Source organism: Myotis daubentonii, chromosome 3 (genome assembly GCF_963259705.1).
Source record: "Myotis daubentonii chromosome 3, mMyoDau2.1, whole genome shotgun sequence".
Classification (NCBI taxonomy): Eukaryota; Metazoa; Chordata; class Mammalia; order Chiroptera; family Vespertilionidae; genus Myotis; species Myotis daubentonii.
Genome location: NC_081842.1, coordinates 189,947,576 through 189,963,635, shown reverse-complemented (window position 1 = coordinate 189,963,635; position 16,060 = coordinate 189,947,576). Strand labels below are relative to the sequence as shown.

Below are 16,060 nucleotides of genomic sequence, written 5' to 3'. Positions count from 1 at the left end.
GGAGCTGAAAACGGCCCTCAGTTGATAGCCAGCAAGAAAGTGCGGACCTCAGTCCCTGCAACTGCAAGGAAATAAATGCCAACAACCAGTGAGTTTGGAAGACTCCAGGCCTCTGGTGAAATCACAGGCCAGCTACCCCTTGATCTCAGCCTGGACAGACCAGAGCAAAGAACCCAGCAATGCTTGGCTGGGCTTCTGACCTTCAGAAACTGAGGAAATAAATGGGTGTTATTTTAAGCTGCTAAGTTTTAGGTAGTTTGTTATATAGCAGTAGAAAATCAATAACCAAAGAAACCAAGCCTGGGGATTTGTCTCATCCAAAGTTCAGGCATGACTTGAAAGCCTAAATTGGCTCTACTATAATCCTTTAATTCTTAATTTAAAAAAACATGAATAATGTGGGTATTAAAATCTTTCTAAATTGTGTTTTCAAACTTGATTGATTACCTACATATTTACATTTTTTTTTAAAAAAAGTATGTTTTTATTGATTTTAGAGAGACAGGAAGGGAGAGGGAGAGCGAGAAACATCGATGTGAGAGAGGAACATTGACTGGCTGCCTCCTGCATGCTCCCTACTGGGGATCCAGCCCACAGCCTGGGCATGGGATGAGGCTCAATCAACTGAGCCATACCGGCCAGGGCCACATTGGCATCTTTTTGGGATCACTATTCTGCCTACCACAGGTGGAATTGCAGTTCAGCAATTTTTGCAAATTGGAATACTAATACCTGTTTTGTTCACAAAAGTGCTAATAATTTTTTTAAATGAAGAGGCATTGTAATAATTAGGGATGTCTTCAGAAGAGGATGTTTTATAAGAAGGTAACTCCCAACTTCCTGACACCTGCTGATAAATTCAACTCCTCTCTAGCTATCCTCTTTCCTCCCTTCTAACACAGTGAAAGAGGGATCCTTCTCTCAGGCCATCCCTAAACCTGTGCTTTTTAAAAATATTTTTTATAATTTTATTGATTTCAGAGAGGAAAGGAGAGGGAGAGATAGATAGAAACATCAATGATGAGAGAGAATCATTGATTGGCTGTCTCCTGCATGCCCCCTAATGGGGATCGAGCCCACAACCCAGGCATATGCCCTGACCGGGAATCGAACCTTGACCTTCTGTTTCATAGGTTGATGCTCAACCACTGAGCCACGCCAGCAGGGCTGCACCTATGCTTTGGACCCCTTTCCCTCTCACCTTCTCAGGGATCTTGCACAATGAAGTGTTTCCTCTCTACTGTATCTTCAACCTCCCAGTTCTTAATCCCATCACCATTTTAAACATGCTCAGTTCTCTCCCATCCTAAACAAATAAAACCCCTGTTCCTTGACCCTGCCTCATTCCTTACCTGTGACTTCATATCCCTACAATTAAGCTATTTGAGAGGGTTTCCATTTCCTCACTTCCCATTCATTTCCTCGTCCCTGACAATTTGGCTTCTCTCCTCGTCATTAAACTGAAGCTGTATTCGTTAAACTCCCTGTTGCTAAGTCCCACACACACCTCAGTGCTTACCTTACTTGTCCTTTCAGACCGATCGGTCAACACTTTTCATTATGCCAGCCTTCCTGGACTGCTCTTCCCACTGGCTTCCGTCATCTCTCTCTCTCGTCTCACCTTTCCAGCTTCTCCTGCTTAGTCGCTTGTACAGGTTCCTCTTCCTTTACCCATTCCCTAAAGGAGTCCCTCTTGAACCTTCTTTTATTACATTTGTGTGTGTTTTTTTTTATTGTGGTAAAATATACAGAAAATAAAAGTTATCTTTTTAACCATTTTAGGTGTACAGTTCAGCTCTCTTCGTTCTACAGAGTCCGCCTGAGTAATCCCATCCAATCTTGTGACTTCACTTAATATAATAAAGGCTTCCCATTCCACATCCCCAGTCTACACCTCTCTCAGGAGCTCCAGATCCATTTTCTGCTGCCCACTGAATATTTTTACTTGCATGTACTATAGACAGCTCAAACAGAACACGTCCCAAACTGAAATCAGCTCTCCCCACAACCTCTCACCTCCTACCTACCAATCAGTGTCTTCTCTCCTATGTTTCTAGTTTCAGTGTTTGCTATCACATCTGGTTGCCCAAACCAGAAACCAGTCACTCTTGATTCCTCTCTATATTCCTCTTACCCAACCAATCACCATGTCCTATTATTGCTTTCTCCTTCATAATTCTTGAATCAGTTGACTTATCTTCATTCTTACTATGGCCACTTTTGTTTAGACCATCATTGCTCTTTTGAATGGTTTAAAAACCCTGCTACTACATATCTTGTCTCCACTTTGCTTTGCCTAATTCCTTTTTCCTAGAGTAGCCAAAGTGATCTTCTGAACTCTGATCAGGCCACCTTCTTGCTGAAAGCCCAATAACTTTTGGTTAGTCTCAAGATTAGATCCAATCTCCTTCACATACTGTATATGGCTACTTATCTCTCTAGCCTTACATCTCAACTTAGTCTCCCTTACATCCTACAAACTACACAAAATACCACCAATTGGTCAAGCTCTCTCTTGCCTACAGGTCTTTCTATATTCTTCTCTCGGCTTAGAGTCCTTCCCTGTCTCCCCCCTCCCCCCACTCTCACACTTTACCTGGATAACTTCAGCTTAGTTTAGATACTATTTCTTTTGGGAAACCTTCCTCAATATCTTCTAAACTCACTAAGAATTCTCCTACGTATTCCCTCACCACCTTGCACTAACTCTTAGCATGGCACTTACTACACTGCACTGCACTTGCTTGTTTACTTGCTGTCTCTGCCCCTGAAGACCTGGCAATGACTTGAGGGCAGGACTCTGACTGGTACTTACCGTATAGTCCAGTGCTAGTATGGTGGTTGGCACATAGTGTGTGCCAGATACATATTTAATGAGTGAATTACAGACAGAAAGAAGCAAAGGGAATGACCATGATAGACTCAAGTTGTTGAATCATCTAAGATGAACAGCTCCGTACTGAAAACCAACACTCGAGGGCTACTGGGGAGAGAAAACACAGAGATGCAACTGGGAAAGATAAACTGCAACCTTATTTCAAGGACACTCACCATAGGAGAAGGTGTCTGGCATGGGGACCCCATGTCCAGCCAGCTCTTGGAATGTCCAGAACTTGTTGATGCAGTTTAAAATACTCTGCGAGCGATTGACTAGGCGGCAGCCCAGCTTCTCCAGGTGTCGCAGGACGGTGATGTCACTGTCCGACTGCAGCGAGGGTGTGGACACCCGAACAAGCACCACATCCGGGAAAGTGGTGAGTGCCTTCTGGTTCAGCTGTAGGCCTGCAATTGAAGGAGAAAAGTGAGCCCTGTGCTTACCGTTGTCTAGTTCCACCATAATTGGCTTCAACAGACTCCTCAAGACTGAACCCAGCAGGAAGATAACCTTGGAAATGGCACTTGAATATCCTGTTGTAACAAGAAAGCTACAGTCAACTCAATACTCCAAACAAATGGGCAGAGCATGATTATGAGGAAGCACAAAAGAATGAACAGAAAAAAGAGGCAGCGTATCAAGAAAAATCCACATTAGGAAAATCCACAAGGAGATAGTATAGCCCTGCACCTTCCTTCCATATGGTACTAGTAGTCCTCGAAGACAGTGGCTTAGGAGACTGGGGACTTAAGAAAAAGGAAGTGTGATAGCTCACATAAGGGATCCTTACTACTCTTTTATGACTTAACCATTAGAAGTCATAATGGTTACATTATGTAAGCATTTAAATAATTTTTATGAATATAATGAATGCAAAAATGCCAATGGTAAGTAAAGAAAACAGGGAACAAAATTATAAATACAAGTTAGTAAAAGCTGAAAGAAAATATAGCAACACTTTAACAGTGGGTAAAGGGATTGCAAGTGATTTCCTATTTAAGCTTATCTATATTTTCTAAAATGTCTCCAAGTGCATATTACCTTTATAACAAAAAAAAAAACCCTAAAAAATCAACCTACTAAAAATCAATTCAATATTCATCCCTGGCCAGTTTTGCTCAGTGGATACAGCATTGGCCTGCACACCAAAGGGTCCTGGGTTCGATTCCAGTCAAGGGCACATACCTTGGTTGCAGGCTCCGCCCTGGCCTGGGCCCTGGCCAGGGCTTATGCAGGAAGCAACCAATCGATGTGTTTCTCTCACATGATGTTTCTCTCTGTCTTGCCCTCTCTCTTCCACTCTCTCTAAAAATCAATGGAAAAATATCCTCAGGTGAGTATTAACAAAACAAACAAAAATATTCAAACTACAAGTCATCCAAAGACAGTTGACCCATATGGCAAAAGAATTTGAACTGTATTACACTGGATAGATGGGAATATTAGCTTCAAGTGAGGACTCAGAGGAACAGGAGTGCAGTCTGTAGGGTGTCCATGGATAAGAACTGTTTGGCTTGTCTTCTATGACCCCAAGCGGTAGAGCTATCCATGAGTTATCCATGTCTCTTTACTTCTGTATCTCCAGCCCCTAGAACAGTGCCAGGTACATGATAGGCACTTGATATCTTCTGAATTGTACAGAAGCTACAGGGAGGATTTGGGATCAACAAAAGGGATTCTTTTCCAGTGCCTTAGGATGGAATGGGCCGAGGCTCATTGGACACTTGAGAATGGCACGGAGGGAATGCAAAGATCAGATAAGCTTACAGCAACCTGCTCGGTCTCTTTCAACCTCGATGTCCTGTGGTTTGTATTACAACGATACAAACCATAGGACATAGTAGTAATCTAGGCATCTGTGGTGCACCCAGCATCCGGGGATAGAATGATGGAGCCATGAAATGGGATGTGAGAGCAATGAGAACTGAGTTCAGGAAACAACTTGGTCTGCCTTGGTGAACCTTAAAGGAGTTTCCAGAATGCTCTTAAGAAAAACTTTGAGACACAGTTCCAGAACCATCTTACAAGCTTTAGCCTAAAGCACCTTCTATTTCAAAAGTGATATTCTGTACAACCATACAAGTCCAAGAAAAAAAAAAAGGTGCTAATACAATTCCTATTTCTCCACTGGGGCATGAATAATATTAGTACAAAAACAATAAGCAAAACAAAATAAAAACAAAGCAAGCACACAAAAACACAGTATGGATCTAACTTGCACAGTTCCCCCCATTTCTAGGTGCTGTTTTGCCAATTTAGAAAAAGGGAGTAGGTATAATCATGAAGACAAACTGTTTTTAGTACTTCTACTCATAGTATATTCCCAAGGAACCGGGACATAATTCTCACGGATGACTTATAAAGAGCATTTAGGTTATCTTCACTTTACCATCAGAAAATAGTACCATTTAGATATGCCTTTCTTTGCCACGTATAGCCCTGTAGGAAATAATATGAAAGGGGCGGGGGGAGCAAGCCCTGTATAGCAGACTCAAAACTGACAGGAGAAGAAAGAAAAGTACTCAAGTTGGTGCAAATGCTGAGGAAATACACTCAGGGGAAAAGCAACAGCCCAGGGTGACATTACATAATGAGATAAAATATTTAAAAATGCTTTGAAACTAGACAATGCTATACACAGTCTGTAAGGCGCTGGCATTAGCATTGCACAGACATTCTGCTAAGCGGTAAGGTAAGACAATGGATGGAGACGCATACCACCTGATGAGCAAAACGGCTTTGCAACAGAAAAGTGACCTAGAGAAACGAGAAGCAGCAGAAATGCTTGGCTTTTCAATCCCGACGTGAGGCCACAGACGGACAGTTACACTTCCAAATGCGAAGAAAAGACTTCAGTCATTTCTGGAAATATCAACCACAAGTGGACAGAGACAGCTCAGCCTCAACAAGCAGTTCACATAGACCTAGGAAGTCTTACCAGGACTTCATCTCTCTTCTCCAAAGGTAAATCTTTGGGCCTGGCTCATTCCAACTGAAGCCTTTAACAAATGAAGAATGGAATGGGTTAAAGTGTAGCTGAAAAGGCTCTACCAAACAGTTAGACAGGTCAGGGCTCTGACTGTGCTGGCCGTGCAGCTCTGTGCAGAGAGGGACATGGCAGGTTTAGGGATAAGTGCTCACACAACCAGTTACTTCTCTGCCCGTTGGCCCAGCTCCAGCATTCTTGCTACGGGCCACTCCACTTGCCTCCTGTTCATTCCTGCCCTCTGGTGTCTAAACCTAGTTTATATCGCCATGCCTAAGAGTAGTAGACAAGAGGCTGCCGCTCACTGTGGCTTCAGTGGGGGCAGCAGTTCCTCACAGACAAGGCCAAGAACAATATGGGTGTACGTCTGGCCTTGGCAAATCTGTCAGTGAATTCTGAGACCATCAACCACTTACGTAATCACTCCCCCTCTCTTCCTTCATCTCTCTCCTTAGGAAAGATAAACTTAATACAGGATGGACCTCAATGTGTCACCCTTCCCAGGATCCACTGTAATCTACAGGCTTCAAGCCAAGGGACTGAAGAGCTGATGCAAGACATCGGGGCAGGCAGGGCTCTGCTTGGCTGCCAGTGAATGGAAGGAAACCCCTCAACAGGGAGAGGCTCAGGCCCTCAAATCACAAGGGATTTCATGAGCTGCAGTGCCCTAGTGCTCTGGGGTATCACCCTGGCCTAGGGAGCAGGGCAGGGAAAAGGGAGCTGAGTTGCTTCTGGGATATTTGGGGTCTCCCAGACTCATAGGTTGGGCTTAACATGCACTATTTAGCCTCAATAACATTTTCTCCACATAAATTCTCAAAACAATAATCTACTTTCAAGGGTAATTATATTCTGATTTCCTTTGAGCTCTCCATTGTTTATATTTGGAAATATTTTAATTATTAAAAACAAGATAGAAAAATGTGTAACTTTTCCCAAAGAATTGAGCCCATTTCCTAATTTATATATTGAGTTAAACTAAGTTCACCCTACAAAACTAGACTTCTGCATTTGTATGTACTACAGCAAAGAAATACACTTTATAATACAGAGAAATAGCTTTAGAAATAAGCAAATCATTACTGGAACATAAAGCTCTAAAAATTAAAAACCACTCTCATCATTCATATTAACAGAGGGAAGCAGCAGCAGGGATAAATAAAAGGTGCAGTCATTCGGATCTGAATTTGGCTCGCATTTTTATTGAGCATCTGTTGTGTTTTATGTACTTTGCTAAGAGCTTCCACATATAGTATCTCATTTAAATTAGAGATGTCTTGGAATATGGACCCCTGCAATAGATCTGATTGTAAAAGTCTTTGCCCTTACGTGGAACTGATACATAATGGGTCCCTACCCTCTCAACCCATGCACGTACAGCACTAATTTATGTGCGCACGCACACACATCCTTAGCTTCACAAAGAAAGCTTCAAAACAAATCCGGTTCCTTGTATGCCAGAAAAAACAACCCTCATCTACAAAGCCAACAGCAAAAATGACAGAAAATAGGACACTGTGCATGAGGGCAAGCAAGGACCTCCGTTATGGCAGCTTTTAGAACCACTATGTTAGCAGGATCAGGTAACAACAGCGGCTGGTAGTGAAGCTCTGAAAGTTGTCAGCAAGGAATCAATAATATAAATAAAGTAAGTGGATAACCCATTAAGGGCTTCACATTATGTTGTGTTATGAGAAGATGTGTCACCTGAAATATGACCTGGCTCATAGCACACTCCAGGTTCTCCCTCGGTGTTTTCTACTCTACCCTCAGCATTTTCTCATAAGGAAAAGTTATTTTTATTCTTAACAAGTAGATGCCATTGCCACTCCTCCCGCCCTTTTAAAGTTCTTTGTTACAACGGCTCAAAGAAATCTCACCTCCACCTCATTAAAACCTGGTGATGATGTGGTCACTTTCTCCTTCTACCAACTGCTGTTTTGAGGTCATTTAATTCCAAGCAACCTTTACTGAACTGTTGGAACAAGTCAGACACACTATGAAGCAGGCACACAAAGATGAGCCAGGTGGCCTCTGCCTACCGGGAGCATATAGTCTCCTTATGGAGAAAGAATTACACACAAATATTCATTCACCTACCCACTCACTCAATACACACTTATTGTTTCATGCATTCATTGAGCCAATATTTACTTAGCACCTACTTTGGGCCAAGCCCAGTGTTAGTTTGGGTTTCCCCAGAAGAACTCCCAGAAAGGAGGACTTAAGTGGATGAGGTTTATTATGATGGTGATTAATACCAGGAAACACTATTAGTGAGTAGAGAAGAGAATGAGGCAACAAGGGTGTGTTATCAATGGAGCAACCACCTTGGCCACGGGGCTTAATCCTGCCTCCCAAAAATAAGAAATGGCTCACTACACACATGTCAGCTATCCCACTCAAGGGGCAAGGGAGCTGGCGAGGTATAATTTTTAATACACCAACTCAGTCTTTGGTGGAGAGCTGCTCCAGGGGCATGGTATTAAATCCCTGGTCCTTCTGGCTTGCCATGCCTGTGTGGGCTAAATGGCCACGCTCCTGTGACAGGTTCAGGTGTTGATGGTTGGAAGTGGGGCCCTATCGAATGGGGCGGGGGGGGGGGGGCACTGACAGTAAGGAACAGGCACCATCTTAAGGGCAGGGAATGAGGGTGAGATGTATGAATGAAACAAACACTATTCCCTGGAATTTAAGAAAGACAACACACAGCTGTGATTGATGCCATGGATGCCCTCCTCAGAGCACCTAGGCATTAAGAAAAATTATCAGTCTGGTTTGGGCAGGGGTGGGGCGAGGAGGCGACCTTTTACAACACAACGTTAGAAGCGCTGGAGGGAGCAGGTTAGGTGACCACCTCTGAGGGAGAATCAAGGAAGGTTTCAGAAGGGAGATGTTGACTCATGGTGCCTCTGGGCTCAGAAGAAATGTGTAAAACTAATAAATGTATAATGTCTACCTCTCCGAAACAAATCGATAGGAACAGCACAGCATCTTACAAGCACTGAGTTCGGGATATCTGATATCTCAGGGCTAACCTATTTTTAAAGCACTTCAAGAAGTTGAGACAACATGAGATGAAAGACAATTATGGCAGAGTGGCCTCCAAGTCAGAGGCTTGATGTAATTCCTTGCTGTCATTTAATGGCTTGGCAAGACAAAAATCTCTGGGTCTGTTTTCTCTTCTGCAAAATGGAAGGGTCCCAGAGCTTGGAAACCTTCCCTTTTCAGGTCCCTCCCTCATCCCTTCCCCACCTCACCATCTGGATCTTTCTTGCAACCATGAGACAAATTTCATCCCTTCCACGTCAGTCACCCAGGACTCCAGTCTCCAAGGCCAAGTCATTTCCCTGAACTCTAAGCTCCACCTGGCTCTGACTTGCCTTTTCTACTCCCACCTTCCACTCCGTCCTATCTCCACTGTGCCCGTGGGGACTCAATGGGCAGCAAATCCCTTACCTTCAAACTTTTCAGTGTGTGTTCCCTTTGCCTTCTTTTTCTGGGTCCCACGGAACCCCAGCTCCCCTCAGTAACACTGCTTACAGCAGCTCCACCAAGTTGTGGCTGTTTTCTCTCTCTTACACCTGGGATTACTGGGGCAGGAGGCAGGACAGATGTGCTCCTTGCTCCTTGGCTTCCAGTACATTCTCTTCTCCCTCCTAAAACCCCCAGCCTGACTCTCATCAGACTGCACAGCATCCAACTTGTGCAAGTTAGCTAAGGACCCTGGTTACTCCCCTCTGTCCTGGAAGCTTTAGCTCCTGACTCACTGATTCTCCCATATGTTCACAGATGTGGGTGATTTCAGTGTCCATTTGGAGAACTCTTCCAATGCCCAGGCCTGTTTCTTGACCTCCTTTTCTCTAAGAGTCTTATTCACTACCCCACCCCAGCCACCCCTTTCAGCTACAGTCTAGATTTCATGTACTCGTCATAATTCCGATCCCAGCCACTGTCTCCTATCTTTCCAGCTTCCCCCAACTCCAGCCACACTTAGACCCCATCAGGAACTACCATGCATGGATCCCTCATCTTTTCACTGTTCCTCACCCCCTTCCTACCCTCTTTCTATTTAAAGTCCATAGACAAGAACTATAACTTAAACCCTCAAGTCCTTGTACCTGTTTCTTGTTTGGCTAAATCACAACCCTGGTTAGACTGCTCCAACTCTCTGCCTACTCTGGGCCGTCCCGTGCAATGAAACCAATCTGGATTAAAAACACCCAAACCAGCTGACCCGTCTCAAGGGCATCCCTATTGCTGTGCAATAAGCATTATAGTCCCGAGTCCATTCACTCTCCCACAACCCTACACAACTAGTTCACAATTTCTTTTCCTGCCTCAAACCTTCACTATTTCCTCCCTCCTTCTCATTCTCACTCTTCCTATTTTGATGAAAAAACCCAAGGCAATCAGAAAAGAACTTCTCTAAAATCTCCCACTAGCACATCTACTTGCACACCTGTACCTATGCCATACAGATTACCTTCTCTCTTATTTTGATGGCTGAAGTATCCTTGCTCCTAGCTTAGACCAACTCCTTGAAACATACAACAGATCCCAACCCCTCTAGCCCAGTTAAGGCACTTTTCTATCAATTCACCTCTCTCCTACTTGCCAGTTTCTCTCTCTACTGGATTACTCACACAGCATGTAACATGCTGTTACTTCTCCCTTCTTTAAGAAACGCCTCCCACACCCATCTCCCCTTTGAGCAAAGTCTCAGTCATTTCAAGCTGCTATAACCAAGTACCACAGACTGGGTGGCTTCTCACAGCCCTGAAGACTGGAAGTCAGATGTCAGGATGTCAGCAGGGTTGAGTGCTGGTGAGAGCCCTCCTCCTGGTTTGCAGCGAAGGCAGTTGCCTTCTGGCTGTATCCTCACCCAGCAGGGAGAGGACAAGCTCTCTGGTTTCTTCTTATAAGGGCACTAAGCCCATCATGAAAACACCCTCATGGCCTCCTCTAAACATCATTTCCTCCCAAAGGACCCATCTCCAAATATCATCACATTGGGGGTTGGAGCTTCAATATATGGGTTTGAGAGGGGCCACACTCTAGTCCAGGGGTGGGCAAACTTTTTGACTCGAGGGCCACAATGAGTTCTTAAACTGGACCGGAGGGCCGGAACAAAAGCATGGATGGAGTGTTTGTGTGAACTAATATAAATTCAAAGCAAACATCATTACATAAAAGGGTACGGTTTTGTTTTTTTTTTTTAGTTTTATTCATTTCAAACGGGCCGGATCCGGCCCGCGGGCCGTAGTTTGCCCACGGCTGCTCTAGTCCATAGCAATCTGTCAACCCATTTTTCACCTTCCCTTTATAACAAAATTCCTAAGACAGTGTGTGTATTCACTGTTTCCATCACTTCACTAAAACTGCTCTTATCAGGGTCACTAATGCTAAATCCAATGGCCAGTTCTCATTCCTCATTTCACTTGGTCTACCAGCAACATTTGACAAGGTCTGATCACATCTTCTTCCTGAAACACCTTCTCTACTTGGCCTCCAGGATACCACACTCACTCCTTTATTTCCTTTACTCAGGACTCTTTGCTAGTTCTTCCTTCTCAACCTGATCACAAACATTGCAATGCCCCAGAGCTCAGGCCTTGGACCTCTGCAGCCACTCCCTTGATAGGTGTAAGGCTTTCCCCTGAGTCTCAATCAGTATGATAAACTGCCTAGTGGCCATTGCCACTTGGATGGGGGAGACAGAATACAAACAAGTTAAGTAAAATATTTAGGGGCACCACAGACTGCATCCTGCTCCTCACCACCTGCCCAAACCTACTCCTCTCATATCCTGTCCACACGAGGACATGGCAAACTTTATTCTTCTAGCTCCTCAGCCTGAACATTTTGGAGTCCTCTTTGACTAGTGTGTCCTGTATACCCAACATCTGATCCAGTAGGCAAATCCTGATAACTCTGTCTTCAAATTATATCCGAAACCCAGTCACTTCTCACCTCCTCCCCCGAAATCATTCTAGCTCAACAATCATCGTCTCTCACCTAAACACTTCCCAAGTGATGTCTCTACTTCTGCCCTTGTTGCCACCAGTCTATTCTCAACATCATGTCCAGAACGACTCTATGCACATAGGTCAGGTCATGTCACTCCTCTGCTCAAAACCCTTCAGTGATTCCCAGCTCATCCAGAGTAAAAGTCAAAGTCCTTCCATGACCCACAGGCCTACATATCTGCTCCCTCTACATTCCCACCCCTCCAACTTCCTCTCCTTAATGCTTGGCCCCTGGCTCGCTTGGCTTCAGCCACACTGGTCTCCTCTCTATTCCCTCTTGCCTGAATTACTCCCAGATATCAAAATGGGTTGCTTCCTCACCTCCTTCAGTTCTGTACTTGAACATCATCTTTTGCGTGAGGACCACCCCATCCAACCATCTAAAATTGCAATCCCCTTCCCCACTTTTTCCCTCCTTAGCTCTTTTAACCAACAAACTATACATTTTACTTAACTTGTTTGTATTCTATCTCCCCCATCTAGAATGTAATCTCCTTGAGAGGGAAGGATTTCTGCCTCTTGTTCAGGTGCCCAGAACAATGTCCTACACATAGTAGGCAGCCAACAGGTATTTGTTGACCAAATGAATGAATGAAATCATAATGAGGGTGGAGACTGTGTCTGTTCTTACTCTCCACCATATCTCCAGTTCCTAGTACAGTGCCTGGCACAGAGTAAGCACTCAGTTAATATATGTTTAATAAAATAAATAAATGAATAGTTTTGTTGTGAAGATTAAAACACAAAAAAGATATTAAACTATTAATAGTGTTACAGGAATAAAGAACCATTATTCCTGTTAGATCCTCAATGCAAAGTAACGTAGATTTAACACTTCCTCATCGTGGAGTCCTTGAGTTACTTTTTAATAGTGAAGGATCACATAGAAAGAGATTCAGAATTTCAGATGTGTTATAGGCTTTTGTTAAAACAATATAAAGCCCTCAGAAAGTGACACAGCTCAAGGAAATGAGTAAGGTGGCCGGGGAGAGTCTGAAGTGAGGCAAAACAGCCCTGGCAGCCCTAGATGTCGGTGGACTCCCCGCTGGTAAGGGGAGTGACAGGATGTGTGCACGGATGGGGATGACATGGACCTCTCTGATGATGGCTATCCCCCTACCACCAGGCAATCCTAAAAAATGTGGTGGAAGTGTTATGGTAGCCACAACAGGTGGTTCAAAAATCCATAAGCAGGGCTTTGAGATCCACTAAGGATCCCAATCTGTGGTTCTAGAACTCTTCCCAACACAGTTCATGAAGTGTCCGTAAGAACTGTTAGAAACATAAACATAAAATACACATCCAACCCCCCTTCAGTCCTTGAGGTCAGCCCACAGATATAAACGTGGGCCCACGGGGTAAAGCATATCCATTCAGTGCTCACGTCAGTTTGGAAACAGTATATGGTAGGTGTTTCACCCACTGCCTGACCTTTCCACTAGTTTATTCGGATGACAGGGGGTCAGGCACAGGCCTTCAGCAAGGACCGAGGTTAAGGCTCACTTCTGTGCACAAAGGTTAGCATGGCACCCTTTACCGCTAGTGTCTTCTTGAACAATAATGGGAGTCCATCATTTCTCCGTGAGGCCCCTGTTGTCTTTTGGAAGGCTGCCATAAGACCATTTCCTCATATACATTTAGTTAGGATTCCCCTTGACCCAAACCTTTTAAATCTTACTTACCTGATTAAAACAAGGAACCAAGTAAAAGTATCTCAGAGCACCTTAATTTAAAGAACCTGACCTAGAAATTGCCATATGGCCACGAGGTTTTAGCTCTGAGAGTAAGGGAAGGAATGCTGAATCATTCTGCTCCTAAGAGACAAATTATAACACACCCTGATTTCAGGTCAAGCTTATTTTTTTCTGTCTTGGTATCTGTCTCTGAGTTTGTGGCTATACTTGTTTTTTTGGAGGGACAGTTAATCATAAAAACCTGTGGGTTATCAAAGACCTTAATTTGCACTAATGACTCTGTCCTCATATAATGGCTCATCATAAAAACACTTACAAAAATTTACACATCCACTCATGATCTCCCAAACACAAAAGCTAATTACAGTAAAAGTCTCATATACTTTAAATTAGCCTTTAAAAGGCACCTCACTCAGTCATCCAACAAACATTAACTGAAGGCCCACTGTGGACCATTGTAGAGCATACATATGAGGAATCCCCAATCATTTAGTGGGAAAGGGAACATAAGCTTTGTAAATAGATGTTATAATAAAATATGATGCATGCTATTTTAAAAGGTATGTACAGTGCTATTTGGCAGCAGATGGAAGAGAGAAACTGCTTGGGGCAGGGTAGGAAGTTCAAGAAAGGCTTTATAGAGATGAGTGCCTTGAGCTGGATTATGAAGGAAGAATAGAAGTTTACCATGTGGGAGGGACCTGGACTAGACGGGCATCTCAGGCACAGCAAATTTCAGTGCAAGGGGTGGGATGAAGTCAGTGTAGGCTGGTGGGGGCAGGAGGGGGGACAGGTGTGGAATGGACGAGAGGAAACAGAAATTCTGGTTCTGCTGAGACCAGAATTACTGAGTATCAGTCCTTATTGCCAACCTGGATACCCTTATTGATGTTTGTAAGAGTTAATGTGAAAAAGGACCTACAGCTGTGCCTGGCACACAATAAACACTACGTATATTTTGCTTTGGCTATTCCTATGCGCATTTTGGTGCCAAATTCATCACCAACTCATTCCCAGGGATGAGAATAAATAATAAATATTAGTTGAATGAAAGAATGAAGAACTTGAGGTTTCTAAGAAGGACATGAAGATGGATGTGATTCTCATGATGCTATATCCAGCAGAAAGGTGAGGGCAGGTGTTTTCTATGGGACTGCTTCAGTCACCTGTAGGTCATTCCACTTTCTCCTGCAGTCTCCCCACCCAAATCTGTGCTGGGGTTAAAAATAATTACAAAGCCTTGCATTTGTATAGCATTTTCAGTTTACTTGTATTAGCTTAAAAATAACTATAGTCTTTAAATCCAAAACTTTTCATCTCTTGTCTGAATCCTATTTCCAGATACAACCTGAAATTCTTTCTCTGGATTTGAGCCTCCACCGATGGAAGCTCAGGAGAGGATTTAAGCAACGGCCTGAGGCACTGACTCCTTCCTCCACTCTTTCACCTTGGGGAAATGTTCTCAAGAAGGAATGGAGAGGATGAAGGCATGAAGACTTTGTAAAGATGGCACCTTAACTTCCTAAACTATAAAACTACTTTGTAAAGTCACTACCCAGCCTCAATTTAATTCAATTTGGTTCACATCCACATCTACTGAGAAAAGGACTATAGGTTGCAGATGTCCCAAAGCATACTTATCCCACATCACGGGACTTGGAATGAAGACATCAAGTTTTTAACCGTGGGTTTGCTGCTAACTAGCCAGATGACACTGAGCAACTCATGTCAGCTCTCTGAGCATCAGGTTCTTCATTTGTAAACTGAAGGGGTGAGACTGAAGGGTTGATCTCAAAGTCCTTACCAGCTCTCACATTCTATAATTCTCAAATGGGCAACAGCATCCATATCATTATGACTATCTGTTTCTATATTTCAGAGCCAGTACATTCTAGAGCAGGGGTGGGCAAACTTTTTGACTCGAGGGCCACAATGGGTTCTTAAACTGGACTGGAGGGCCGGAACAAAAGCATGGATGGAGTGTTTGTGTGAACGAATATAAATACAAAGTAAACATCATTACATAAAAGGGTACGGTCTTTTTTTTTTTTAGTTTTATTCATTTCAAACGGGCCGGATCCCTGGATCCGGCCCGAGGGCCGCAGTTTGCCCACGGCTGTTCTAGAGGTTGTTTTTTTTTTTTTGTTTTTTTTTTCCCCCAGAGGGATATTTTGGCTTATCAAATTGCCAAGAGTTTTCTATAGTGTGAATACAGAAGAAACTTGGAAATAGAGCCCATAATCTTTAGTTATTCAAAATGTTGGAGTGCCTATTACTTACGAAGCACTATTCTCGTCACTATTACAGAGGATGGCTGGAACAAAACAAATGAGCTCTCTCTTCTCAGGGAACTCACTTTCTTGTGCTTTAATTAGTCCACCCAACAAATAAACCTTTTGATGCTTTAGATAGCAGAGACAATGATCTAGTAAGTTTGCTTTATGTGTTTGTGATATGTGTGTGGCTATCTGAACTA

General features: G+C 43.5%; 1 protein-coding gene across 3 annotated transcripts in view; it reads right to left on the bottom strand.

Annotated features, from left to right (window-relative positions):
• Positions 1-16,060, bottom strand: part of RIMKLA (ribosomal modification protein rimK like family member A) — a 33,069-nt gene that overhangs the window by 14,823 nt on the left and 2,186 nt on the right. For 2 of the 3 annotated variants that reach the window (XM_059689795.1, XM_059689793.1), the window contains exon 2: positions 3,052-3,282. In XM_059689795.1, coding sequence (XP_059545778.1) covers positions 3,052-3,282 — 231 coding nt within the window. Of the gene's footprint in view, positions 1-3,051; positions 3,283-16,060 lie in introns of those variants that run through there. The other variant, XM_059689794.1, reaches the window with a different exon arrangement.